At 36.8% G+C, this 26,037-nt stretch overlaps 2 protein-coding genes across 5 annotated transcripts in view; both read left to right on the top strand.

Annotated features, from left to right (window-relative positions):
* The window catches only part of GKAP1 (G kinase anchoring protein 1), an 86,828-nt gene that overhangs the window by 10,080 nt on the left and 50,711 nt on the right, over positions 1 to 26,037 (top strand). For all 4 annotated transcript variants that reach the window (XM_055578913.1, XM_055578909.1, XM_055578911.1 and 1 more), the window contains 5 exons: positions 4,356 to 4,608; positions 7,538 to 7,681; positions 17,591 to 17,668; positions 21,654 to 21,777; positions 24,621 to 24,643. In XM_055578913.1, the coding sequence (XP_055434888.1) occupies positions 4,399 to 4,608; positions 7,538 to 7,681; positions 17,591 to 17,668; positions 21,654 to 21,777; positions 24,621 to 24,643 (579 nt within the window). In that variant the 5' untranslated portion in view covers positions 4,356 to 4,398. The remainder of the gene's footprint in view (positions 1 to 4,355; positions 4,609 to 7,537; positions 7,682 to 17,590; positions 17,669 to 21,653; positions 21,778 to 24,620; positions 24,644 to 26,037) is intronic.
* Positions 15,895 to 17,667, top strand: LOC129650442 (60S ribosomal protein L23a-like). Its single transcript, XM_055578918.1, has one exon. It carries the CDS (start codon positions 15,910 to 15,912, stop codon positions 16,363 to 16,365), a length of 456 nt encoding a protein of 151 aa, XP_055434893.1. The 5' UTR covers positions 15,895 to 15,909; the 3' UTR covers positions 16,366 to 17,667.

Raw genomic sequence — 26,037 nt, 5'->3', positions numbered from 1 at the left:
CTTATAGGTCTTCATAGAACTGGTCAGCTTCAACTTCTTTGGCATCAGTGGTTGGGGCATAGACTTGGGATTACTGTGATGTTGATAGAACGGGTGAGGGGAAGATTAAATGAGTTTGGGATGAACATATTCACACTATGATATATAAAACAGGTAAACAACAAGCACCTACTGTATAGCAGAGGGAACTATAGTCAATCTATAAACAATGCTGCTATGAAGACTGGGTGCCTTCATGGATTACAGCTTTGTCGTGGCGTAGTGGCTTGCATAACTCAATGAAACTGGGCTGCTTAGTCACTTCAGTCGTGTCCGACTCTGTGTGACCCCAGAGATGGCAGCCCACCAGGCTCCCCCGTCCCTGGGATTCTCCAGGCAAGAACACTGGAGTGGGTTGCCATTTGCTGTTTTCATAGCAGCATTGTTTACAGGTTGAATATAGTTCCCTCTGCTATACAGTAGGTGCTTGTTGTTTACCTGTTTCATATATCATAGTGTGAATATGTGTGGTTTGCCTTGGAAATGATTTCAGATCACTCTGTCATTTATAAGATTGCACCCAAGTACTGCATTTCAGATTCTTCTGTTGACGATGAGGGATACTCTTCTTCTAAGGGATTCTTGCCCAGAGTAGTAGATGTAGTGGTTATCTGAATTAAATTTGCTCATTCCTGTCCATTTTAGTTCACTGATTTCCTAAGATGGCGATGTTCACTCTTGCCATCTCCTGCTTGACCATGTCCAATTTACCTTGATTCATGGACCTAACATTCCAGGTTCCTATGCAGTGTTGTTCTTTACAATGTCAGACTTTACTTTCATCACCAAATACATCCACAACTGAGCATTGTTTCCTTTTTGACCCAGCCACTTCATTCTTTCTGGAGCTGTTAGTAATTGCCCTCTACTCTTCCCCAGTAGTGTATTGGACACCTTCTGGCCTGGGGGGCTCATCTTCTGGTGTCATGTATTTTTGCCTTTTCATACTGTTCATGGGCTTCTTGAGTCAGTAATGATTTGCCATATCCTCCTCCAGTGGACCACATGTTGTCAGAACTTTTCACTATGACCCTTCCATCTTGGGTAGCCCTGCACAGCATGGCTCATAGCTTTATTGAGTTATGCAAGCCACTACGCCATGACAAAGCTGTAATCCATGAAGGCACCCAGTTTTCATAGCAGCATTGTTTACAGATTGAATATAGTTCCCTCTGCTATACAGTAGGTGCTTGTTGTTTACCTGTTTTATATATCATAGTGTGAATATGTTCATCCCAAACTAATTTAATCTTCCCCTCACCCCTTCTATCACCTGTGGTAAGTATGAGTTCATTTTCTATGTCTATGAGTCTATTTCTGTTTTGTTAATAAATTCATTTGTATTTTATATTTTTAGTTTCACATATAAGTGATTTATGTGATACTTGTCTTTGTCATATTTACTTCACTTAATGTGATCATATGTAGGTCCATGTTGTTACAAATGGCATTATTTCATTCTCTTTTATGGATGAGTATTACTCCATTGTGTTTGTATATCACAAACAGATGACTTGGATTACACAAGTCTATACACACACATACATCTTCTTTAGCTATTCATCTGTTGATGGACATTTAGGTTGTTTCCATGTCTTGGCTATTGTTAATAGTGCTGCTGTGAACATTGGGCACTGTTTACAATATTTCCCAGGCAATAAAACTGGAGTGGGTTGCCATTTCCTTCTCCAGGGGATCTTCCTGACATGGGGATTGGCCCAGCATCTCCTGTGTTGTCAGGTGGATTCTTTAGCACTGAGCCACCAGGAAGCCCCATAAATAATATATGTATATCAGTTCAGTTTAGTCTCTCAGTCGCGTCCGACTCTTTGCGACCCCATGAATCGCAGCATGCCAGGCCTCCCTGTCCATCACCAGCTCCCGGAGTTCACTCAGACTCATGTCCATCGAGTCAGTGATGCCATCCAGCCATCTCATCCTCTGTCATCCCCTTCTCCTCCTGCCCCCAATCCCTCCCAGCATCAGAGTCTTTTCCAGTGAGTCAACTCTTCTCATGAGGTGGCCAAAGTACTGGAGTTTCAGCTTTAGCATCATTCCTTCCAAAGAAATCCCAGGGCTGATCTCCTTCAGAATGGACTGGTTGGATCTCATTGCAGTCCAAGGGACTCTCAAGAGTCTTCTCCAACACCACAGTTCAGAAGCATAAATAATTGAGTAAAAATATATACATGTATATAAATAACTGAATCATTTCCCTGTACACTTGAAACTAGCACAGCATTGTGAATTAGCTGCTGCTGCTGCTAAGTCACTTCAGTCGTGTCCAACTCTGTGCAACCCCATAGATGGCAGCCCATCAGGCTCCCCCGTCCCTGGGATTCTCCAGGCAAGAACACCAGAGTGGGTTGCCATTTCCTTCTCCAATGCATGAAAGTGAAAAAAGTGAAGTCGCTCATTCATGTCCGACTCTTCGCGACCCCATGGACTGCATCCCACCAGGCCCCTCTGTCCATGGGATTTTCCAGGCCAGAGTACTGGAGTAGGTTGCCATTGCCTTCTCCGTGAATTAGCTACAGTCAAAGAATAAAAAACTGAAAGAGGGTGCACTGAGATTAATTAACTAAAAAGATGGTAGAAGGTGATTTTGAACAGTTTCCTTTGGTTGAAAGAATTTAAGTTCTCTTTTTTATACTATTGAGGTAACACATTTTATTTTTACATGTATAATTATAAAAACAATATATGCTATTTTTGTTATAATATGTTTTTATATTATATAATTTATATATTACATAGTTTAAATTTTACATATATAATTTATATATATATATAATAATTTTGGTTATAATAGTCATGCTTTGTTGCTGCTGCTGCTAAGTTGCTTCAGTCGTGTCCGACTCTGTGCGACCCCATAGATGGCAGCCCATCAGGCTCTGCCGTCCCTGGGATTCTCCAGGCAAGAACACTGGAGTGGGTTGCCATTTCCTTCTCCAGTGCATGAAAGTGAAAAGTAAAAGTGAAGTCGCTCAGTCATGTCCGACCTTTACAACCCCATGGACTGCAGCCCACCAGGCTCCTCCATCTATGGGATTTTCTAGGCAAGAGTACTGGAGTGGGGTGCCATCGCCTTCTCCATAGTCATGCTTTAGGGACATTTATATAGAAGAAAATTTTATGAACTTAACCAATGTAGTTACTATTTCCAGTATTATTCTGTCTATTGTGAAGAGCCACATTTCTATCTGGGATGATTTTCCCTGTAACCTAAAGAACCTCCTTCAGTAATTCTTGATGTGTGGTTCTGTTGGTTATGAATATTTTCAGGTTTTGCCTGTGTGGTGGTGGCGTTGGTTTAATTGCTAAGTTGTGTCTGACCGACTCTTGCGACCCCGTGGACTATAGCCTTCCAGGCTCCTCTGTCCATGGGATTTCCCAGGCAAGATACTGGAGTGGGTTGCCATTTCCTTCTCCAGGGTAAGTTCTCTATTTTGCTGTCACTCTAGAATCAAACTTAAGGCAGAATTTGTATATGATAAGAATGTTCTTCCTTTCCTATTCCTTTTTCCCTGTCTTCAAAGTTGAGGGTAAGCATGTAGTAGGACCAGTGGTGGGAGAAGGCAGTGGCACCCCACTCCAGTACTCTTGCCTGGAGAATCCCATGGACGGAGGAGCCTGGTGGGCTGCAGTCCATGGGGTCGCTCAGGGTTGGACACGACTGAGCAACTTCACTTTGATTTCTCACTTTCATGCATTGGAGAAGGAAATGGCAACCCACTCCGGTGTTCTTGCCTGGAGAATCCCAGGGATAGGGGAGCCTGGTGGGCTGCTGTCTATGGGGTTGCACAGAGTCGGACACGACTGAAGCGACTTAGCAGCAGCAGCAGCAGCAGCAGCAGCAGGACCAGTGGTCTCTAGTGCAGTGAAAAATGATATATGTACTTTTTCATTATATTAATAAACTATTGATTTAGGATGTTCTCCATAAATGTATGTACGAATTATGGCAGACTTAGGATGTACTTCATAGATATATGGTGGCGTATTTAAAAGAAAGAGGAAAGTCACTGATTTTGGAAACTGTATGGATAGTCGGACACGACTGAAGCGACTTAGCAGCAGCAGCAGCAGCAGCCTTGTAATAATTGTGAAATCTCAGTATATGATTTTTTGTTTTATATTATACATTTTATGTTGTTTACTTAAGTTTAAAAAGTATGTTATTGCCAGTAGGACTGTGGGTATGAATGCAAATGTTACTAAATCCAGTGTCAGAAGTGTGTGTGTATTTCTGTTTGTTTTGAAACCTAAAACAGATTTTACTGTGTTTACTCATCTGCCTTTTCCCCTTCCCACAGGAATTATTCTTGACAGAAGTATTTTGAAAGAAAAATTTTTACAATGGCCTCAGCTGTACTTAGTTCTGTCCCCACTACTGCCTCTCGTTTTGCCTTGTTGCAAGTGGATAGTGGCAGTGGTTCTGATTCTGAGCCTGGAAAAGGCAAAGGTCGAAATACTGGAAAGTCTCAAACAAATAAATCAACTACAAATGAGAAAAAAAGAGAGAAAAGAAGAAAAAAGAAGGAACAGCAGCAGAGTGAAGCAAATGAGGTAGCAATTATAATTATTTCACGTCTGCTTTCCCAGTAGATTGTAAGCATGAGGAGGACAGTTACTATCTTGTTGATCCATGTATCCACAGTTCGTGGTCCATAGGTACTTGGTAATGATGACTATAATATACATATAAATACATGAATTTGTGTGTATTTGAAGTCTAATGTAATGAACATATTGAATGCCTTTCTTTTCCTGGTCTATGGAAGCTTATGTGCTCATTCCAAAAAGTTCCTGAAAAACACAGGAAGTCTTGGAACAAAGATCATTTCTGAATATAAAATAAAAAATATTTTTTAAAAACATCAACTGTGAATATAAAATAAAAATATTTATTCTCTAGTGACTTTAACTAGAGATATAACAAATTAATATTTTGATATGTTTTCTGTACACATACATATGTTTTTTGAATATATAGACATGTACACATATATATCTACATTCATATTTAACTTAAATGAAATTAGATTATATAATAGACTTTTGTAACTGGCTTTTTAAAAATTAGCATGATCAGTTTTCCATGTGAGTAAATAAAAATCAACATTATTTTAAATGAGTCCACATTATTTAAAAGTATGTGGCTTTGTCATAGTTTACTTAATCAGACTATTGTGATAAACATTTAGGTTTCCCATTTTTTTTTATTATTATAGATAATAATCCTATGACTAGCCTTGAAATGCATACATTTTTATGCATTTGTCATCTGTTTCTTATGACAGAGCCTTCTCCCCTAAATACTCCTAGCATGAGTTATATGACCAACATGTAATGTGCCCATTTATTTTTAAAAGAAATACTGGGAGGGAGGGGGGTTCAGGATGGGGAATACGTGTGTACCTGTGGCAGATTCATGTTGAGGTATGGCAAAACCAATACAATATTGGAAAGTAATTAACCTCCAATTAAAATAAATAAATTTATATTAAAAAGAAAAAAAAATACTGAAAAACAACTCTAGCCTGTGTTTGTCTTTTAGTAGAGCCGAAGGTATATAAGGACCTTTCTCTATCACTGAATAAGAGAAGTGTAAAAGTGTTTTTTTCCTCTCTATATTCATTTTATAATATCCCAAGACTGTGAAAAAGCCTTTTTAATTTGTTAATTTCCATCACCATTGCTTTCTGAGTACCTCTTTAAAATTTTGCCACACAGGGTCACTTTTTTAAAAGACATTTTTCTCACTGTATAACCTTTCAGAAGTCCAGTTAGAGAACTGTTGATTGCCTACCATTTTCTTTTTGGAATTAAAGATGATTTGGGGCAACAGAAAATAAGGTAATAGTGGGGTTTACATTGCATTACTGAGAATGAGCCTGAGGATCCTCCCTTCCCACTTGCGTAGCTATAGTTCTATCAGTCTATTTTCTGTAATCAGCACTGAACCTGCCATGGCTTCATCTCTTAACAGCATCTCCTCTACTCTGGCTTTCCCACAGCAGAAACCACCTACTTAAAGCAGTATTTGTATCTCATCACTCCCTCCTGCAGAATAGTCTGTGTTAAATTGTTGATCCTTGATTTAAAGCCTCTTCATTGGTTTCTTAGGACTTCTGTAACAAAATACCACAAGCTGGGTAACTTAAACCAACAGAAATGTATTCTCTTAACAGTTGTAGAGGCTGGAAGTTCTAACCATGGTGTTAACAGGACCAGGCTCTTTCTGAGTAGAATCCTTCCTTTCCTCTCTCCTCTTCCTAGCTTCTTATCGTAGCTGTCAGTCTTCAGTGTTCTTGGCTTCGTATATCTTTGTCTATACCTTTCATTCACTAGGGCCCAGCCTAATTCAGTTTAACCTTAACTTGACTATATTTGCAAAGATCCTTTTTCTAAATGAGGTCATATTCACAGACAGCAAGAGTTAGGCCTACAACATATTTTTTGAGGCAATACAATTTAATCCATAATAGCCTCTCAGTACTTTTCTCCCTGTTTCAACCTCTGTGTCTCAGATTATTCTTACTGTTGGGAGTGGCTTGACCAGTACAGTTTTAATTCATTATGTTACTTTGTGGGCTAAGCCCTGTATTTTTTGAAAAACGTATCCATTGCTTTTATTGGAGAAATCTTTAAAGCTATTAGATCACAAGTTTTGGGGTTTTTTTTTTCCCTTTTAGAGATACAGGGGAAACTGATACAGTCTTTACAATATAAGAGGAACAAAATTAGCATCTGTTCTCACTGGAACTTTTTACCTTGCAAACATTGTTAGGGTAGACGCTAATGTCTGCTGCATTAGAAGCTCATTATTCTACATTAAATGTAAATGGCAGACATCTATAATGAAATAATCATGGGGCATGAATGTTTGAACTGCTCTGTCTCTTGTCATCATATTTTAAAGTTCCTCAAACTTACTAATGTAGAGCAATCTGTATCACCTAAGACAGACCTTTTTGATTTGTCCTCTTTCCCCACTGGACTGTTGTAACCAATTAAAGTATTTTCCTAACCATATATTGCTAGTTGTAGGCTCTGTATTTTTCATGACTAGCAAAGTAGTTGCTAGAGTTCCTCAAGCTATCTTCTCTCACTATTTAAACTTTTAAATTTATAAGCCATTAAAGTTTAATCTTATTGAACCTTATTGTTTTGTATTTTAAAAGCATACTTGTTATCCTGTTCGCTATTCCTATAAACCCTTTAGTAAACCAGGATTATTACATTGGTTCAAATGATGGTATAATAGAGTATAATCCATTTTTACTTACTAATCATTTCATCTAGAAATCCACCAAAATTTTCTCAAGCTGGTGAAATTCTACAAAGATTACAAAAGTTCACATAGTGACTTTGTGAGTTAGCATAATGAATATTTAGAAGTATAAAAATATTGATTTCTTAACTTCCAAAAAAATCATTAGTATCCCAGTATTGGTAAACTGAATTTAATATATTTTTTTTGTTTTTTCCATAGCTCAGGAATCTTGCTTTTAAGAAAATTCCACAGAAATCCTCCCATGCTCTTTGTAATGCTCAACATGAGCTTTCATTACCAAACCCAGTACAGAAGGATTCACGAGAAGAAAATTGGCAAGAGTGGAGACAAAGAGATGAGCAGGTCAGCTAAGTAAATTAAGTTGTTTTGCTTTAGATTTCAGTGAATTTTTGCATTTTTTATATAGCAGTGCATCCAACCATGACACTACTGTTCTGAGGAGCATTTTATATTGGATTAACTCACACGTGTATGCTACTTTTAATAAGAGGTTCTGGGTTTTATCTAACTAGGAAAGCAGATAGACGCATTTATTATTTTTGTTAGTTTGTTAGTTTCAAACAGTTATTTTCTGAGTTTTTACTTCATCTGCCTTTTTACAAATGAGGTAGAGATAGGGAAGGTAGAAAAACAGGATTAAATTATTTAAAGTAAAGAAAATCATATTTGTAAGACCAATACTAACTAGAAATACTCCGTGACAGTTTGTTTAAAGAAGAAAGACTTTGAGGGGAAACTTTTCCTTTTCAGTCTTGTTGTAAAAGTTTGTGACATTTCTTTTTTTAAACCTATTTATGCAATGTTTTCTTCTTTTATGCCTCTATTAAAGAAATGTCATTAATAACTAAATCAAAGAGATAATAAAACCAATCAGCTTCTTTTTGTGTTTGTGGTATTCAGGAAAATGACATACTAAATTTGGAATGTACTCTAGGAGATGCTGTATGTATGAAAAATGAATAGTTATTTTCTTATCTGTTAAACTGTCATTTGATCTGTTGGAAATAAATATTATTTTAGCAGATGTTTGGCTTAATGGAGTGGCTATACCTGTTGTGCTTGAGTTTCAGTTTTAAAAGAATTATACTAAACCATGCTCTTAACATAAACTGTTAATTATAACATTTTCTATAGAAATTTGTAGTGCCTCAGGCTCATCATTACAAGCATTTGTTATTACACTGGAGCTGTGCAAAAATGATATTTCAAGGTACTGGTTAACTGGATAAATCATCTTATTTTAGGGGGATTATTTGATTCTTTTTTTCCTTTTGCAGGATTCATTATGACATTTTATTCTGGTTTAGAAGTATTATTAAGGATACACTTGTTTAGACAGTAATAGGATTTCCCAGTGTCTTCACTGGAGAGAATTTCTCCCAGTGGCCCAAGGGGCACTGGAAAATTAATAAAGGAAAACTGCTCAATTGTGCATCAAAATAAATTCCATGTAATATGGGAACTTAGGAACAGATATTTATTGCCTTTCTTCCTGACCCCATTGATTACTGCCAAAATGACCAGGTAATTAGGAGAAAGAAATAGTTAACTTGGCCCTAACCCTATCTAAAAATGTCATCCAAGGCTGAGGAACTTTGAGGAATTTCTACTAGATATACTATTGATGGGTCACTTAGGAAAACCTGGTACCTTATTTGGAAGTCTGACTTGTAGGAAAATAATCAAAGTCCTGGGAAGTAGCATAGTTCCTGGGATAATTACACTGATAAGTAAAGAAGAGATAAGGCAAACTCTGGAACTGATAGACAGTATACCACTTGCAATCTATTTTACTGTGTGGAATAATAGATTTTAAAAATAGGGACCAGACTGACTGTAGTAGGCAGAAGGCGTGCAGTTGTGGTGGGTATTCTTCTTCACACAGGGCAACAGCATTGTGAGAAACTTCATGTATGTCTTTACAACAAATGGTTTTGGGGAAACTGGATATCCACTGCCAAAAGAATGACATTCAAACTGAGCCAATTGAAAAGCTGGATATAGAAATCTTGTCTGTTATATTACTATTTATTTTAAATATAGAAGAGTAATACCAAGACAGTTTCCTACTCCTAAATCGTCAAAGTAATAACATAAATTTACATCAACTAAGCCTCAGCATAAAATCTGAGAGCTGCATTAAACAGCAACAAGATAGACAGTAAAGAAGAATCCATTACATCTACTTAGGAGCAAGCACTGGATCTTAGTTAATCTCATGTCAACGGAAGAAAAGTTTCTGCCACATAAAAGGAGAACATTGTACTTAATGTCCAAAGTGAAAGTGTACTTTGAAAAAGATTTGTTACAGGGAACAGAAATTTATTTTAGACAGCACCTATTTTTTGTTTTAATAAAAATCAAGGAGCTAGAACATTTTATGAAAGTCGAGGTGGCAGTTAACGTTATATGGACTATAGTCCATAGAGCCCCGCAGTCTGACATGACTGAAGTGACTTAGCATACACAGTACTGATTCCAGTGTTACCCTTTCAAAATTTTACATGATGGCTCAAAAATAATAGAAAAATCTCTTTTAATGGATGTTGAATGAAAAATAGATCAGATTCTGTGTATTTCTTTCTCCTGTTGTATTGACTCAGACCCCACATATCACTGGTTTTGTCCAACTCTGAAGTGAAATGTCTGCTGGCATGTGCATAGTTAATTGTTTTCTCACATTCTATCCTCTAGTCCACCTGATAAAGGCATTTTGCCAATAGCTTGTTCTGTTTTTTGTTTGTGAGAGTGATATTTCTCATTAACCTTGTGGCTGGTATAGTAAGTCTCTTGGTGATAGTTTGACTTGCACTTGATTTCACTATAAAGAGTGCTCTTCGTGTTTTTTTTTTTTTCTTTTTTTTTTACTTTAGCAACAAAATTCATCACTTTTGTTCTCCAAAGCATTACTTGGTACTTGTTTTGGAAAAACTCATACAGGTTACTGCACTTTGAAAGTGAAACAAAAACTATGTCTTTAGGTCACTGGTCTGACCATATTTCATAGCAGAAAACTAGGAACAAATAGACTGATGGTTCAGTAAATTGAAATGTCAAGTATTTGGTGTCTTTGTTGTCGTTCAGTCGCTAAGTTGTGTCTGACTCTTTGCAACCCCGTGGACTTCAACATGCCAGGCTTCCCTGTCGTTCACTATCTCCCAGAGTTTGCACAAACTCATGTTCATCCAACCATCTCATCCTCTGTTGCCCTCTTCTCCTTCTGCCATCAGCCTTTCTCAGCATCAGGGTCTTTTCCAGTGAGTTGGCCTTTCACATCAGTGGCCAAAGTATTGGAGCTTCAGCTTCAGCATCTGTCCTTCCAGTGAATATTCAGGGTTGATTTCCTTTAGGATTGACTGGTTTGATCTCCTTGCAGTCCAAGGGACTCTCAAGAGTCTTCTCCAGCACCACAGTTCAAAAGCATCAATTCTTTGGTGCTCAGCCTTCTTTATGATTCAACTCTCATATCCGTACATGACTACTAGAAAAACCATAGCTTTGACTTTATGGACCTTTGTCGGCCAAGTGATGTCTCTACTTTTTAATATGCTGTCTAGGTTTGTCATAGCATTTCTTCCAAGGAGCAAATGTCTTTTCATTTCGTGGCTGCAGTCACCATCCGCAGTGATTTTGGAGCTCAAGAAAATAAAACCTGTCACTGTTTCTGTGTTTTCCCTATCTGTTTGCCTTGAAGTGATGGGACTGGATGCCATGGTCTTAGTTTTTTGAACGTTAAGTTTAAAGCCAGCTTTTTCACTCTCCTCTTTCACCTTCATCAAGAGGCTCTTAATTTTGGTATTTTAATTTTCTATTATTCTCCTTTTTAGCTGCTTATATGATACCACTTTTGTCCTGACACATACAGATTTATATTCTGTATTCACTGTATTAGAGTCCTGTCCATTTTTTAAATTAATGCTGTTTTTATAAGTTGTATTATTTACTACTTTCATTGCTACTTTTAATCCTTCCATGAATCAGTGAACTATTTTTATTACTTTGATATATAATTAAAGCATTCAATTTAGTAAATGTAAACAGCACTCAGAAGAGATGAAAGTGTGTTAGCTGACTTGAATGGAACATGAACACATAGTTTTTGCAGAATATTGACAACTTTTTTTTAATATAAATTTATTTATTTTAATTGGAGATTAATTACAATATTGTATTGGTTTTGCCAACTTTAAAAATCATAACGTTCAATAAGATTATTTGAAGTTTTCTGGGAAATAATTCTGCTTTCTACACTTTGAAAATCATTGAGTTAGAGGAGCAGAGGGCACTACTGCTACTGTAGCTAAACACTTGGTTGCAAGTGTTAAATGTTCTCAGAATTATGTCCCGTGTTCTGCAACAACCCTTTTCCCATGAAGCCTATGAGAATTGGAAATTAACTATTAACTCTTCATTTGGGATTTGTTTTGCTTGGATTTAAAGTGGGTAAAATATTTATGGTACTTTGATTTGCAAATTTTTTAAAATGTCCTAAAATATTTACTGTCCTCATTTTTCATCAGTTTTTCATACTCTTTAACTGATCATAAACCCTTGAGCCTGTAGGTTTATTTAACTACAAAAAAAATGTTTTACTACTGGATAGGGATAGGAGGCCGGAGAAGGCAATGGCACCCCACTCCAGTACTCTTGCCTGGAAAATCCCATGGATGGAGGAACCTGGTAGGCTGCAGTCCATGGGGTCACTAAGAGTCGGACACGACTGAGTGACTTCACTTTCACGTTTCACTTTTCTGCATTGGAGAAGGAAATGGCAACCCAGTCCAGTGTTCTTGCCTGGAGAATCCCAGGGATGCGGGAGCCTGGTGGCTGCCGTCTATGGGGTCACACAGAGTCGGACACGACTAAAGTGACTTAGCAGCAGCAGGGATAGGAGGCATGAAGGAAGCCTAGAGGAAGGGAGTCTGAAGTACTCCATCTTGGACACATGTAAGTATCTTCTCCAATCCTGTAGGTATTTTAGGGTCATTTCCTCTTTTTCTTCCTTTCATCCTCCTATGGGTACAAAGGAAATGATGAGCAGCTCTCAACTTGCAAACTTACATATAAGGTACTTTTTAAGAATCATGGTTTTATTTGCATTTTCTTATCCAGTATCTGTCTTTCAGGCCCAAACTTTTTTCTCCTCTCAGTTCTACCTTTACATGTACTGATAATTAATTACATTGAAGACTACATTTGTAGCAGTCTTATGATTAATTCTCTAATTTAGACAACTTTAGGGAATTTGGAATCATGTTATCTTTTTCCTGATATTGTAGCTTTGTGCTGCCTTTCTCCCTGTTATATGGAATCAAAAATCTTATTTTTGATTCATCCTTCTTTCATTCTTCATATTTAATCAGTGTTCTAAAACTTGGTCATTCTTTGCTGAGAAATGGTGTTCTTTGTTTCCTGCATTGCTATGGTCAGGTCCAGGTTTCGTATGCTGGGACTACAGTAGTTTAGCCAGACCCGTTGATTCTAAGTTCTCATTCTCCTAATATGCCAGTTTATTTCTTTAAAATCACTTTTATCAGTGTTCCTCGTTGATCTATCCTGAATCCCTAGTTTTTAGGGAGTGTCTGGAACCCAATTTTACCTACCTAAGCAGTCTTATTTTCTGCTGTTCTCCAGCATAGAGAAGAGGAATTCTAATTTACTGTGTGCAACTCTTGTGCAAGGTAGGCACTGTACTAGGTACTTTACATATATTATAGCTTTAAATTTTTAAAAGTACCCTGCAAGGTAGGTATTTCAGTTCTCTTTTTATGTATAAATAAACTTGAGATTCCGGAGAAGGCAGTGGCAGCCCACTCCAGTACTCTTGCCTGGAAAATCTCATGGATGGAGGACCCTGGTAGGCTGCAGTCCATGGGGTTGCTAGGAGTCAGACTCGACTGAGCGACTTCACTTTCATGCATTGGAGAAGGAAATGGCAACCCACTCCAGTGTTCTTGCCTGGAGAATCCCAGGGACCGGGGAGCCTGGTGGGCTGCCGTCTATGGGGTCGCACAGAGTCGGACACGACTGAAGCGACTTAGCAGCAGCAGCATCAGACTTGAAATTCACAGAACGTAACTTGCCCCATGTCACAGCTAGCATGGGTAGAAGAGAAATTTAAATCATCCACCTGTGTGATCTCTCAAAGCCTGTGTTTTTTCACATTCCTCTTGTATTTCATAGAATTCATCTTTTATCATGTATCCCATGATGTGTCTGTTCTTAATATTACACTTTTGTTCATATGACTCTTTCCTCCTAAAATACTTTCATTCCTTTTCTACCTATCCAAATGATATCTATCCTTTAAGGACCAACTTAATAGTTTCTTTTGTGTATGCTTCTTTGTTCTTGTTTACCTTTTTTCCCTTAACTTTTGTAGCACTTTTAATATCTTATTCTGTTCTCTGTGTGTCATGTGCATAAGTTTTCTGTTCCCAACTGGGGTAGAAATGCTTTGAGGGCAAAAGCCAAATTTGTGCTTCTTCTTTAAGGCCTACAGGCAAAGCACATAGAAGGTTCTCTATGAATCCTTATAAACTGATTGATCATATAGTGACATTTTATAAGTTTTTTGTAGTTTTAATAAAGCTAAACTGAAATTTAAATCATTTTATCCTAATTGTATTTCCTTGTATACTAGTTTTTGTTAATAATTAAAAGGTAAATGTAAGCTCTAAACTGCTTTGTTTAGAATCAAATGTTGGGGAGAGCCATATTTTTTACTTTTAAAAGGTCCACTTCATTGATTTTTATCATGCTCTTAGAATCAGCTACAGATACACTTAAGTTATATGAGATAATATGAAAAAGAATAATGACATCTTGCAAGACTCCCACCTTCATCACCTCTTCTCTTGCCCAGGGATTTGTTTTTGGAATATTAGTCAGAATATGTGACATATTGGAAATAATCTTAAATGCCTTTACTGTAAATTTTAAATGTCATTAATATGGGTTAATAGCATGGTGGTAAATTGAAACAACTTTGCTCAGAATAAATTTAAGTAGTTTTGTTACTTTTTCTATGGGGTTACTTTTGCTGTGCTCTAATTATATTGAAATATTTTGTACTCTGTTTGCTTTGTGTTTTGGTGGAAAGATTGATATAAATTTCCTTTTTTTGTGTGATACTAACATGAATCCATGTCATTAACATGGAAGTAAGATTGCTGGGAGAAAAATCAACAACTTCAGATATGCAGATGATACCGCTCTAATGGCAGAAAGTGAAGAGGAACTAAAGAGCCTCTTGATGGAGGTGAAAGAGGAGAGTGAAAAATCTGACTTGAAACTCAACATTCAAAAAACTAAGATCATAGCATCCAGTCCCATCACTTCATGACAAATAGAAGGGGGAAGAATGGAAACAGTGACAGGTTTTATTTTCTTGAGGTCCAAAATCACTGCCGATGGTGACTGCAGCCATGAAATGAAACTATACTTGCTCCTTGGAAGAAAAGCTATGACAAACCTAGACAGCGTATTAAAAAGCAGAGACATCACTTTGCCAACAAAGGTCTGCATAATCAAAGCTATGGTTTTCCAGTAGTCACGTAAGGGTGTGAGAGTTGGATCATAAAGAAGGCTGAGTGCCTAAGATTTGATGCTTTCGAACTGTAGTGCTGTAGAAGACTCTTTTGAGAATCCCTAGGACAGCACAGAGATCAAACCAGTCAATCTTAAAGATAATCAACCCTGAATAGTCACTGAAGGACTGATACTGAAGCTGATGAAACTCCAGTAATTTGGCCACTGATGTGAAGAGCCAACTGCATTAGAAAAAACCCTGATGCTGGGAAAGACTGAAGGCAGGAGAAGAGGGCAACAGAATTAGATAGTTGGATGGCATCACCGACTCAATGACTATGAGTTTGAACAAACTCTGGGAGATGGTGAAGAACAAGGAAGCCTGGCATCCTGCAGTTCATGGGGTCACAATGAGTTGGACATGGCTTAGTGACTGGACAACTACAACAACAACATGAATCCAATTTATTTTTACCTTTTAACTTTAAATACACATTTATATAATAAAGTATAAAAAGTTAACCTTTAAGAAAGATTACTTTTTCCTGATCATTATTCATTTGGATTGAAGTAATTCTTCAGTTCTTTCAGTTATTTCTTAGAAAAAGTATGTACAAAAAAAAAAAAAAAGTATGTACAATTCACTTGGGAATTAATGAGAATTTCTGTATGCCCTTATTTACAATTTCAGTTCTAATTGTATTTTTCTCTGAGTTAGATCAATTTTTTGTGATAAACCTAGTTTTTCCCCTCTTTTTGTTATCTCAGTATAGGGTTGGATGAGATACTGTCAAAGGGATAACATTGATTAGAAATAAATGATTTATCAGGTCCTGATGTCCAGTGTTAACATTTTTCTAATTTTCAAGGTATTCCTTTGAAACAGATTACTCCTTCTAGGAACTTATTTCTGTTTTAGTTCAGTTTTTTTAAATTGCTAAGCAGCAGAAACAATTCTGAGTAACTTTGGCAAATAATAATTTGGTAAATGATACTAATTAACAGATTTGAATTAAAAACTAAACAATGAGACCTTGGGAATGAGGAAAACTAAGAAATTCTGGCTTTTCATGAAGATGGCGCCGAAGGCGAAGAAGGAAGCCCCTGCTCCTCCTAAAGCTGAAGCCAAAGCAAAGGCTTTGAAGGCCAAGAAAGCAGTGTTGAAAGGTGTCCACAGCCACAAAAAAAAGAAGATCCGGACGTCGCCCACCTTCCGGCGGCCCAAAACACTGCGGCTCAGGAGGCAGCCCAAATATCCTCGGAAGAGCGCCCCTAGGAGAAACAAACTTGACCACTATGCCATCATCAAATTCCCCCTCACCACCGAGTCAGCCATGAAGAAAATAGAAGACAACAACACACTGGTATTCATTGTGGATGTCAAGGCCAACAAGCACCAAATTAAACAGGCTGTGAAGAAGCTCTATGACATTGACGTGGCTAAGGTCAATACTCTGATCAGATTGGCATCATCTAAACTGAGTCCAGCTGGCTAATTCCAAATATAAAAGTTTTCACTATGTAAAAAAAAAAAAAAAAAAAGAAATTCTGGGGTGCTCTTAGGCATGAACTAGTAGAGCTAGTATACTCACTTTTAGAGGCTATAATCAGCTGATTGAACCCTACTTACTTTGTGTTTATTCTCAAAATTTAATTCCCAAGAGAACAAAAAATAGCTGGGTCCTTTGCTCCCTTCCTGTTGGTGGTTGCAGTGGCAGCTGGGGTGTTTGTGGGTATGCTAGCGAGTGGTGTAAAGAATCAGGTGGTGACTGTCTTGCCAGAATCCTAGGACACTGGATTGAAGTGTTGTTATTCAAAGGAATAAAGGAAGGTATTGTGGGCAGATTAAAAGCAATGCCCATTGAAGTTATGTTTTTATTATATGGTATGAGTAAGTTGACACATACATGTAAACAAATCCAGGATAGTTAACTGTTGTCCTATTGCAACTATCCTATATTTAGCTGCAGACATACCTTACCTCCAAAGGTAGACAACCCAAAGTCTCATTCAGATACGGTACCAATTCTTTTGGGCAGTTAGGAAATAGGAAAAGTAAGTCTTAAAGACTAATTTGATTGGAGGTGGCAGGAGCTGGATTGTCAGAGGTTAAGGTGAGACTGAGTGGTGAGGGAGAGGAACCAAAAGATACAGATCACAATCATTTTACTACAGTAGTATTAGATGACTTTAAAGGTAGACCAGTCATACAAAAGGAATAAAAAGAAAACAATAAAAAGATGCACTGTAATTTTACTGTAACATAAGGCATATGCCAAAGCAATTGGTCACCTTATTTAAAGGTTCTGTACCTGCAAATTAGGCTATGTTAAGGATATGGTATGTTTTATAATGCTTATTGAGTTTTAGTATTCTTATTTGTTTTTAGTAACATTATATTTTGTGCCTCCAAAACTAGATACCATCTTTGACATCTGCTATAGTGTTAATTTCTTTGTAAGTTTTTTTTATTAGAGTAAAAAGATTGTGTTACACAACAGATAATTGACAACGAGGAAGTAAAAATATCAAAATTGTAAGTTTTTGCTTTGGTATCATCTATAAAACATGGAGTTCTGTACTTTGGTATCGATAGATAACTTTGGAGAACCCAACTGTTTTTTAAAGTATTTTTTTTCTTATTCTGTATATATTATCATAGTTATTTCGCTGGTGTCATATAATGCTATATCTGTTTATTGTGAAACTTTTTACTTTTAGCTGACATCTGAAATGTTTGAAGCAGATCTTGAGAAGGCATTGTTGCTGAGTAAATTAGAATATGAAGAACACAAAAAGGTATTTACACATTTATTGATTTAGATATTTTAAGTCATCAAAAGTTTGAACCAGCCTTCCTGAATTTTGTATAAAAGTTCTCCTTTAAACTCTGTCGTAAAAATCCATCCTTGTATCAAAGTATTAACATAAAGTTTTTATGAGATTCTCCTCAAGTTTTGAGAGATACCACAAACATGTGGACTAAGCTTTGTCTGGTGATTTGGAATATTTAGTTAAGAAATTTCTCCACCCACGATGAAAGGGAGCGAGGAAATGAATAGCAGATGAATTATTTTAACTTATTTTAAATGAACATAGAAAATAGTTAAGATTTAAAAATTTGAGTAACTCTGTGTACAGGGGCATCCATTAAAAGACCCTCTACTGAAGATACACTGTAGTTAAAGTAAATGAGAGGACGTTTCTGATAATTTGACCTTGTGAATTTAGCATTTATCACTAAGCTTTGATATAGGGCTATGTGTTGAAATGCATTATATAGCTTATAACTGTAGGGATATTTAAGCAAAAAGTAGCATTTGTTTCTATTTTCTATATTTAAATTGAGCATTTATATTATCTCCATATTGTTTAACATTTTAGTCTTTTGCATACATTGGTAATTTTTTTGGGGTCTGTAAAATTTACTCAACTTGTGGTTACTTAGTGGTTGATCATAAATGGCCTTTGGGCTTACGGGCCTTTAGACTGTATCACTGTACACTAACTCCTTCACTCAACATGAAGGGTGTAGAGGAGTGAACATTTACAGTAGATGATTTTGCCATTTATTTGTAGCTCAAGGAAAGAGGATGAAGGTTGCTATTAGACTGGACTTGGTACGCTGTATGTGTTAGTTTCATTTTTCATGTCCCTATTTGTATTATCTGGAATAATCAAGGATAACTGTAATCCTTACTGTTATTTGTTCATTTAGACACAAAGCTGGAAATTACCAAAGTGGATTCAGCTAGCTTTACTATGATTTAATCATTTAAATGAACTTTCAGATTACACTGGAAAAATCCTCCTGACTTGCTCGGTTCGAAGATAAAATTTATCAAATAGAGTATTACCATACAGTGATGATTTGTTGTTAAATATATATCTACATTCTAAAGCTAAAAGGATTAGCCATACCTATAGAGGAGGAGTAGAGTAGATGGTATTGGTAAAATATGCTCCCAGCCAGTTTTTTTGAGGCAGTCATAGGCCTGGTCGGAGAAGCAATGGCACCTCACTCCAGTACTCTTGCCTGGAAAATCCCATTGACGGAGGAGCCTGGAAGGCTGCAATCCATGGGGTCGCTGAGGTTCAGACACGACTGAGCAACTTCACTTTAACCTTTCACTTTCATGCATTGGAGAAGGGAATGGCAGCCCACTCCAGTGTTCTTGCCTGGAGAATCCCAGGGATGGGGGAGCCTGGTGGGCTGCCATCTATGGGGTCACACAGAGTTGGACACGACTGAAGTGACTTAGCAATAGGCCTGGTACCTAAAAGCGCAGGTTTTATCAGACTATAATGATTCTCAGAGAATGGTCAAACTCCTTTTCTAGGTGATGACTGCTGCTGCTGCTACTTAAGTTACTTCAGTTGTGTCCAACTCTGTGCTGCCCTATGGACTACAGCCTGTGGACAGGCTTCTCTGTCCCTGTGATTCTCTAGGAAAGAATACTGGAGTGGGTTGCCATACCTTCCTCCAGGGGATTTTCCTGACCCAGGGATCAAACCCGGGTCTCCTGCATTGCTGGCACATTCTTTACTGCTGAGCCACGAGGGAAACCCCATGCAATGGCTAGTTTGATGTAATTACACTGATGTAGATATTAAGTCAATATTCCAATAAAATAAATATTATTTTAGCCTAAAGGTTTTCATAATAGCTAAAGTGTGGGATGGCATTTTCTATCCTGTCACTCACTCACCAAATATTTTTTTTGAATAGTCAAAAATTGCTAGGCATGCAGTACAAAGATAGAGACATGGTCCAAGCTATTGAATTTAGTAGAAGGAGTGGAGTGAGAGACACACATATAATTGTAGTGTATAATATTGAGAGATTTTATGTTTTCATTGCAGTGGGCATTCAGTAAGATAGAATTTTCTGTGCTTTTGATGGGGGTGGATTTCAGGAAGGGATTCTTTTTTTGTTTGATAAATCTGAAGTGTTACAGTATGTAAATATAAGATGTATAGTGTGTTAGTTTGATATATTTGTATATTGTAGTATGATTGCCAGTGAAGTGATTTTTATCGTATGATAGTGTTGTAGTATATAGTATTATTGATTTTTATTCATTATACTGTGCATTGGATCTCTGTGGTTTATTTATTACTCATTATAAGTTTGTATACTTAAACACCGTTGGTCTCATCTTAGCATCCCCTGGTAACTACTTTTACTCTTTTTTAATAGGTTTGACTTTTTTCTTTAAAAAAAGATTCCTTATATAAGTGATATCATTCAGTACTTCTCTTTCTCGAACTTATTTCACTGAGCATAATGTTATCAAGGTCTATCCATGTTGTGACAGGATATCTTAGGATGGCAGGATATCCTAGGAAAAGGTTCTTAAACAGGAGTCTTACTTGATGTATTAAAAGTTCATCCGTAGGCAAGAGAAAGGCATTCTCAAGGAAGGAGAGGTGAGTTTATATCTTGTATGTATACATGTGAAAGAGTGGCATTTTGAAAAACTGTAATTTAGTACCTAGAGTTGCTGGAGATACTGCCTCCAGAATAGACTATAAACATTGTGTGCAGACTTAGGAGATTGACTTTTATACATTTGTTGGGAGAGAGCTGTTGAATATTTTTAACTTTTAGATTTCAGGTTTTCATTTTAGAAACTCATGCTGTAACAGTGTAGAAGATGCGTGGTGGGGCTAAAACTGAAGAGTATTGTAATGTTAAGTTAAAGAAGGCAAGGGAAATGACAAAGTATGAAGTCCATGGAGTTGTAACGAGTCGGACATGACTGAGCAACTGAACTGAACTTCCCTGCTGGGGATGAATAAAAGAGAATAGATTTAAGAGCTCTTTAGGAGATAAACTCAACAAGACCTAGTAACTAATTTGCATATAAAATATAAAGGAAGAATAGGCAAAGATCACTGAGGTTTCTAGCCTAGACAGTGTAATGATGGTGATACTAAATAAGGTACTCACTAGGAGTTCAGCATGCTTAGTTTGCAGATGTTTATTGAACATTCCATGTGAGTTGTCTGTACGTACACAAGTCATCAGGTAGAACTTTAAATTTTGAGGAACAACAGGTATAAAGGATATGAAGATAGGTTAAGGATGGAATAATGGTGAATAGCACCTGCATTTTAAAGAACAGAGTTGGGAAAAGAGAAACCAGTGAAGGAGAAATAAGCATAGTCAGAAGTGTATTGAAAAAACCAAGAGATGCTTAAAAAAAAAAAGTCTTTGGTTTTGAAAAAGAAAACGGAAAGTGTGAGTTGGTCAGTTGTGTCTGACTCTGCCACCCCGTGGACTGTAGCGTCTGTCCATAGAATTCTCCAGGCAAGAATACTGGAATGAATTGCCATTCCCTTCTCCAGGGAATCTTCCCAATCCAGAGATCAAACCTGAGTCTCCCGCATTGCAGGCAGATTCTTTACCATCTGAGCCACCAGGAGGCTGACTTTAATTTTAGTGTCAGAGACTAGCAGAAGCCAGATTTCAGTTTGCTTGCAAAAGGAAATTGACCCTAGATTATTGTGTTAACTTTGGTCCTGAAATGAAGAAGAGGATGAGCAACTCAGAGTTATAGATCAAGGTATAGCTTTTAATTTTTATTTTAGTGTTTTATAGTCAAAAGATTAAGTATATCCGTAAACAGGTAACTTTTTGTACAGTTTGGCTAGCCTCTGTTTTGATTTTTTTATTTGCCTCTTATCTTTAAAAATATAACTTTAAGAAACATATTCCATATTGGTGAATTGATTTTACTGGTGTAAACCAAGCTTAATTATTGTTGGTAATTTTTTTTAGGAATATGAAAATGCTGAAAATGCATCGACTCAGTCAAAGGTTATGAATAAAAAAGACAAAAGAAAGACTCATCAGGGAAAAGACAAACCTCTCACAATATCACTAAAAGAGTTTCAGTCTGAAGGTAATATATGTACAAAATCTATTAAGCCAGAGAAACTATTCTGAGTCTTTGTATACTTAAGTTTAAGTACCTTTCTAATTTTTAAAATAAGATTGTTTCATTAATATGTTACTTAGAATGTAAAACATGTAAACCTGCTTGGAAATAAACTATTTGGGGGTTAAAGTGTTTTAAACACAGTCATTAAAACCTCATAAAATTTCAGTAAGAATTTATCTTTCTGTATTTCTGAATTTGCCCCTTTTCTAAAATTCACTGAAAATAAAAATTGATATTTGTAGTTTTGAGTCATCTTGAAACATATTATTGTCCTTACACATAAAGTAATTTGACTTACGCCTGACCAGAATTAGGGGGCTTCCCAGGTGGCGCAGTGGAAAAGAATCTGCCTGCCAGTGCAGGAGACATAGGAAACATGGGTTCAATCCCTGGGTTGGAAAGATCCCCTGGAGAAGGAAATGGTAACCCACTCCTGTAATCTGGCCTAGAGAATCCCATGGACAGAAGAGCCTGGTAAGCTACAGTCCATGGGGTTACAAAAGAGTTAGACACGATTTAACAACTAAATAACAACAAGCCATGCTTACACCAGTCAAAACAGTTGCTGAACAGATAAACAGCAAGGTCCAACTGTATTGCAGGGAATTATATTCAAAGGAAAATAAGAGTAGTTGCTGACCAAATGAACAGCTGTTTGTTCATTGATCTTGAAGTCAGTTTGACTCGTATGAATTTAAACTTAATACATTGGTCACCCCGTGGACTGTAACCAGGCTCCTCTGTCCATGGAATTCTGCAGGCAGAGAATACTGGAGTGGGTTGCTATTCCCTTCTCCAAGGGATCTTCCCAACCTGGGGATCGAACCCAGATCTCCTGCATTAGAGGCAGATTCTTTACCATCTAAGCCACCAGGGAAACCGTCAATGAGGATTAGTAAGACCGTAACAGTAATATATAAAAAAAAAACTTCACTGTTTTTAGAAACAAGCCTGTCTGTGAGTTCAGTTCGGTCGCTCAGTCGTGTCCAACTCTTTGCAACCCCATGAACCGCAGCACGCCAGGCCTCCCTGTGCATCACCAACTCCCGGAATACACCCAAACCCATGTTCATCGAGTCGATGATGCCATCCAACCATCTGATCCTCTTGTCATCCCCTTCTCCTTCTGCCCTCAATCTTTGCCAGCATCAGGGTCTTTTCAAATGAGTCAGCTCTTTGCATCAGGTGGCCAAAGTATTGGAGTTTCAGCTTCAACATCAGTCCCTCCAGTGAATACCCAGGACTGATCTCCTTTAGGTTGGATATCCTTCTAGTCTGTGAAGTTAGGAATAAATTTAGAGGATTGCATTGTTTACATTTAAGGATGAGGAAAGTTTTTCCTGTAGCTGACTTTTCTGATTAAGTCACTTTGTTTTGGGGTTAAAAGAACAGATACATGTTAAATTTCCAATTTTAGTAAGAATGATTTTATATAAGAGTTATGTCATTATAAACTAGGCAAAGATATGAAAAGAATGTTTTTTAAAACTTTAATTTATTTATCATATGTTTAAATATTATGTAAATTTATTAGATGAGTTGAGAATGACATTAGTATGCTATTGTTAAAGGCAGGCTGCACAACTATTTCAAAACATGATAAATACAACCATGGTTCTTCCCTGGGTTTCTGGCTTTACATTGAATACCAAGTAGAACATGCAAGAAGAATGACTGAGTAGCCTATCAGGATTTGGTAGTTTGACCTGAAACACGATTTTGACATTTATTGGGTTTTTGGACTCTATTCCGATCAGTGGATACTTTAGAGAATTGGACCCAGCTTTTAGATTTGCAAATAGATTTCTCATAAGAAACTATGCTGTTAAATTATTTTTAGTCCTTGAGAATGGAAAGTTTCTACTGTGCCTGAGAAGCATTGTTAAATATTAGATACCTTGATCATCTCCAATTTAAATAAAAACACTTGCTACCTATTAGTTTCAACCTTTTGTCTATGTGGATTCCCAGTGTCTTCCTTGTAATCATTTCCCAGAAATACTGTGTTATTACTAAGTCAATGGTTTAATTGTTTAATTTCGATATAGTTGTGTCAACATAAATATACATTAATTTTTAGGATTTTTTTCACAGTATTATCATACCATTATAATATGTAGTTTTAAATTTTAAGAAACCTAGCTAATAGTTTTACAGGACACAAATTACTATTCTACCTTTTATCCCACAAAGGCAGTGGTCTGTACAATCTTTACACTAACAGTACCCTGTGATTTGATTTTAGACATGTTTTCCTCCCTTTAAGTGCTCCCCCCCCAAAAAAATTATGTAAAACAACAAATCTAAAATATATGACATTCAAATGTTTAGAATTTAATAATACCCCTTGGTATGGGTGGCGTTTAGTGGGATATCAGTCCTTAAGCTGAGCAAATTAGTAATTATATGGTAAATTTTAACATCTTATCCCTAGAAAAATAAATCTGATGTGAGTCCCAGACAACCCCCAAATGACTTCTGTAACTCTTATTGTTGTTGTTCAGTCACTAAGTTATATCCAACTCTTTTGCGACTCCATGGACTGTAGCCCACCAGGCTTCTCTGTCCATGGAATTGCCTAGGCAAGAATATAGGAGTAAGTTGCCATCTCCTTCTCAAGAGGATCTTCTTGATTCAGGGATGTAGGCGGATTCTTTACTGCTGAGCCACCAGAGAAGCCTGGTGTAACTCTTAGAATTTTGAAATTCTTTTCAATAACTTAGTTTAAATATTTTGTACATATTGAAATATTTTACATGTTAATGTCCTTCAATGAAGTCTCACCATTTTTTTTTTGTTTACAGATCACATTAGTAAAAAGACTGAGGTAAGTGTTATTGTACCATCTTTATTCTAGAAAACATTTGTTGGTTTTAAGAGTAGTACTTTAGTGTTTATAAGTTTTTTTTGAGATATAGCCATTTAAAGGACGTTTGTCATGAATAATTAAACTCAATCCTTTGTCTTGCAACTAAAATGATATAAAGTACAGTACAGTAGAATAAAAATACTATTTGCATGAAATACAGTATCATTTGACTTTAGCAACCTAATTATTGTGTGTTTGAAGGTTACCACATGTAAGCTTAAAATTTTAGGGAAAAGTGGTATAATACTTCAAACTTTATTAAAAAAAAATTGTGAAACCATGACTCAGGATATTTTGGAATTACAGAGATTGTGAGGTAAGCTGTGATTTTATTGTTTATACCTGTGGATAAGATTAACCTGGTCATATATTTCTCGTATCATTTGCCATTAGAGGGTAGTGCAACCTACACATACTTTTCTAGTGTTATTGGTTACTTTTTTTCTGTTAAGTCTAATACAGTCTCTATAAACCTTTTAGCATTGGCAGATACTTCTATAAAATACCTTGTAATATTGAGGAAGGTACTAATAAAATGTTAAGAGTTCTTTGGCTTCTTTAGGTAATAATCTAAGGTTTCATTATTTTTGTGTCATGTATGTTTTCTTGTTAGTAATTCCATTAATTGATTTTTTTAATAGTCAGGTGTTCCTTGATTTCACTGTAGAATACATGCATAGTTTTGACTATTTTTGTTGTTTCAGATGTTTTCTTGACAGGTCAGGGAAATGAAATCCTTTCTAAGAAAACGACATCTATATAACTCTGTAACTATATTAGTAATATAGTCCTCAGCTGTGCACACAAACACAAAATTCATTTATTGTTAAAATAGATGATTGAAATTCTTTTAAAGTTATTTACAAGCCACTATCGGAGAAGGCAATGGCACCCCACTCCAGTACTCTTGCCTGGAAAATCCCATGGATGGAGGAGCCTGGTAGGCTGCAGTCCATGGGGTCGCGAAGAGTCGGACGTGACTGCGCGACTTCACTTGCACTTTTCACTTTCATGCATTGGAGAAGGAAATTTCAACCCACTCCAGTGTTCTTGCCTGGAGAATCCCAGGGACGGGGGAGCCTGGTGGGCTGCCGTCTATGGGGTCGTACAGAGTCGGACACGACTGAAGCGACTTAGCAGCAGCAGTAGCAGCACACGCCACTATCACTGTTTTTAGATTAAAATTTAAATGACTGCAAATATAGACTGAATGTTATATATTAGAAGATCCCCTGAAGAAGGGAATGGCTACCCACTCCAGAATTCTTGCTTGGAGAATTCCATGAAGAGTGGGCTACAGTCCATGGGATCACAAAGGGTCAACATGACTGAGTGACTAACACACACATTAA

This window comes from Bubalus kerabau, chromosome 4 (genome assembly GCF_029407905.1).
Source record: "Bubalus kerabau isolate K-KA32 ecotype Philippines breed swamp buffalo chromosome 4, PCC_UOA_SB_1v2, whole genome shotgun sequence".
Taxonomy (NCBI): domain Eukaryota; kingdom Metazoa; phylum Chordata; class Mammalia; order Artiodactyla; family Bovidae; genus Bubalus; species Bubalus kerabau.
The sequence above is the reverse complement of the archived record's forward strand: the minus strand, read 5'-3'. Positions and strand labels throughout refer to the sequence as shown.

Bases quoted from the DNA above. Each gene is read 5' to 3' on its own strand.
- LOC129650442 (XM_055578918.1), top strand. From the start codon at position 15,910: ATGAGGAAAACTAAGAAATTCTGGCTTTTCATGAAGATGGCGCCGAAG.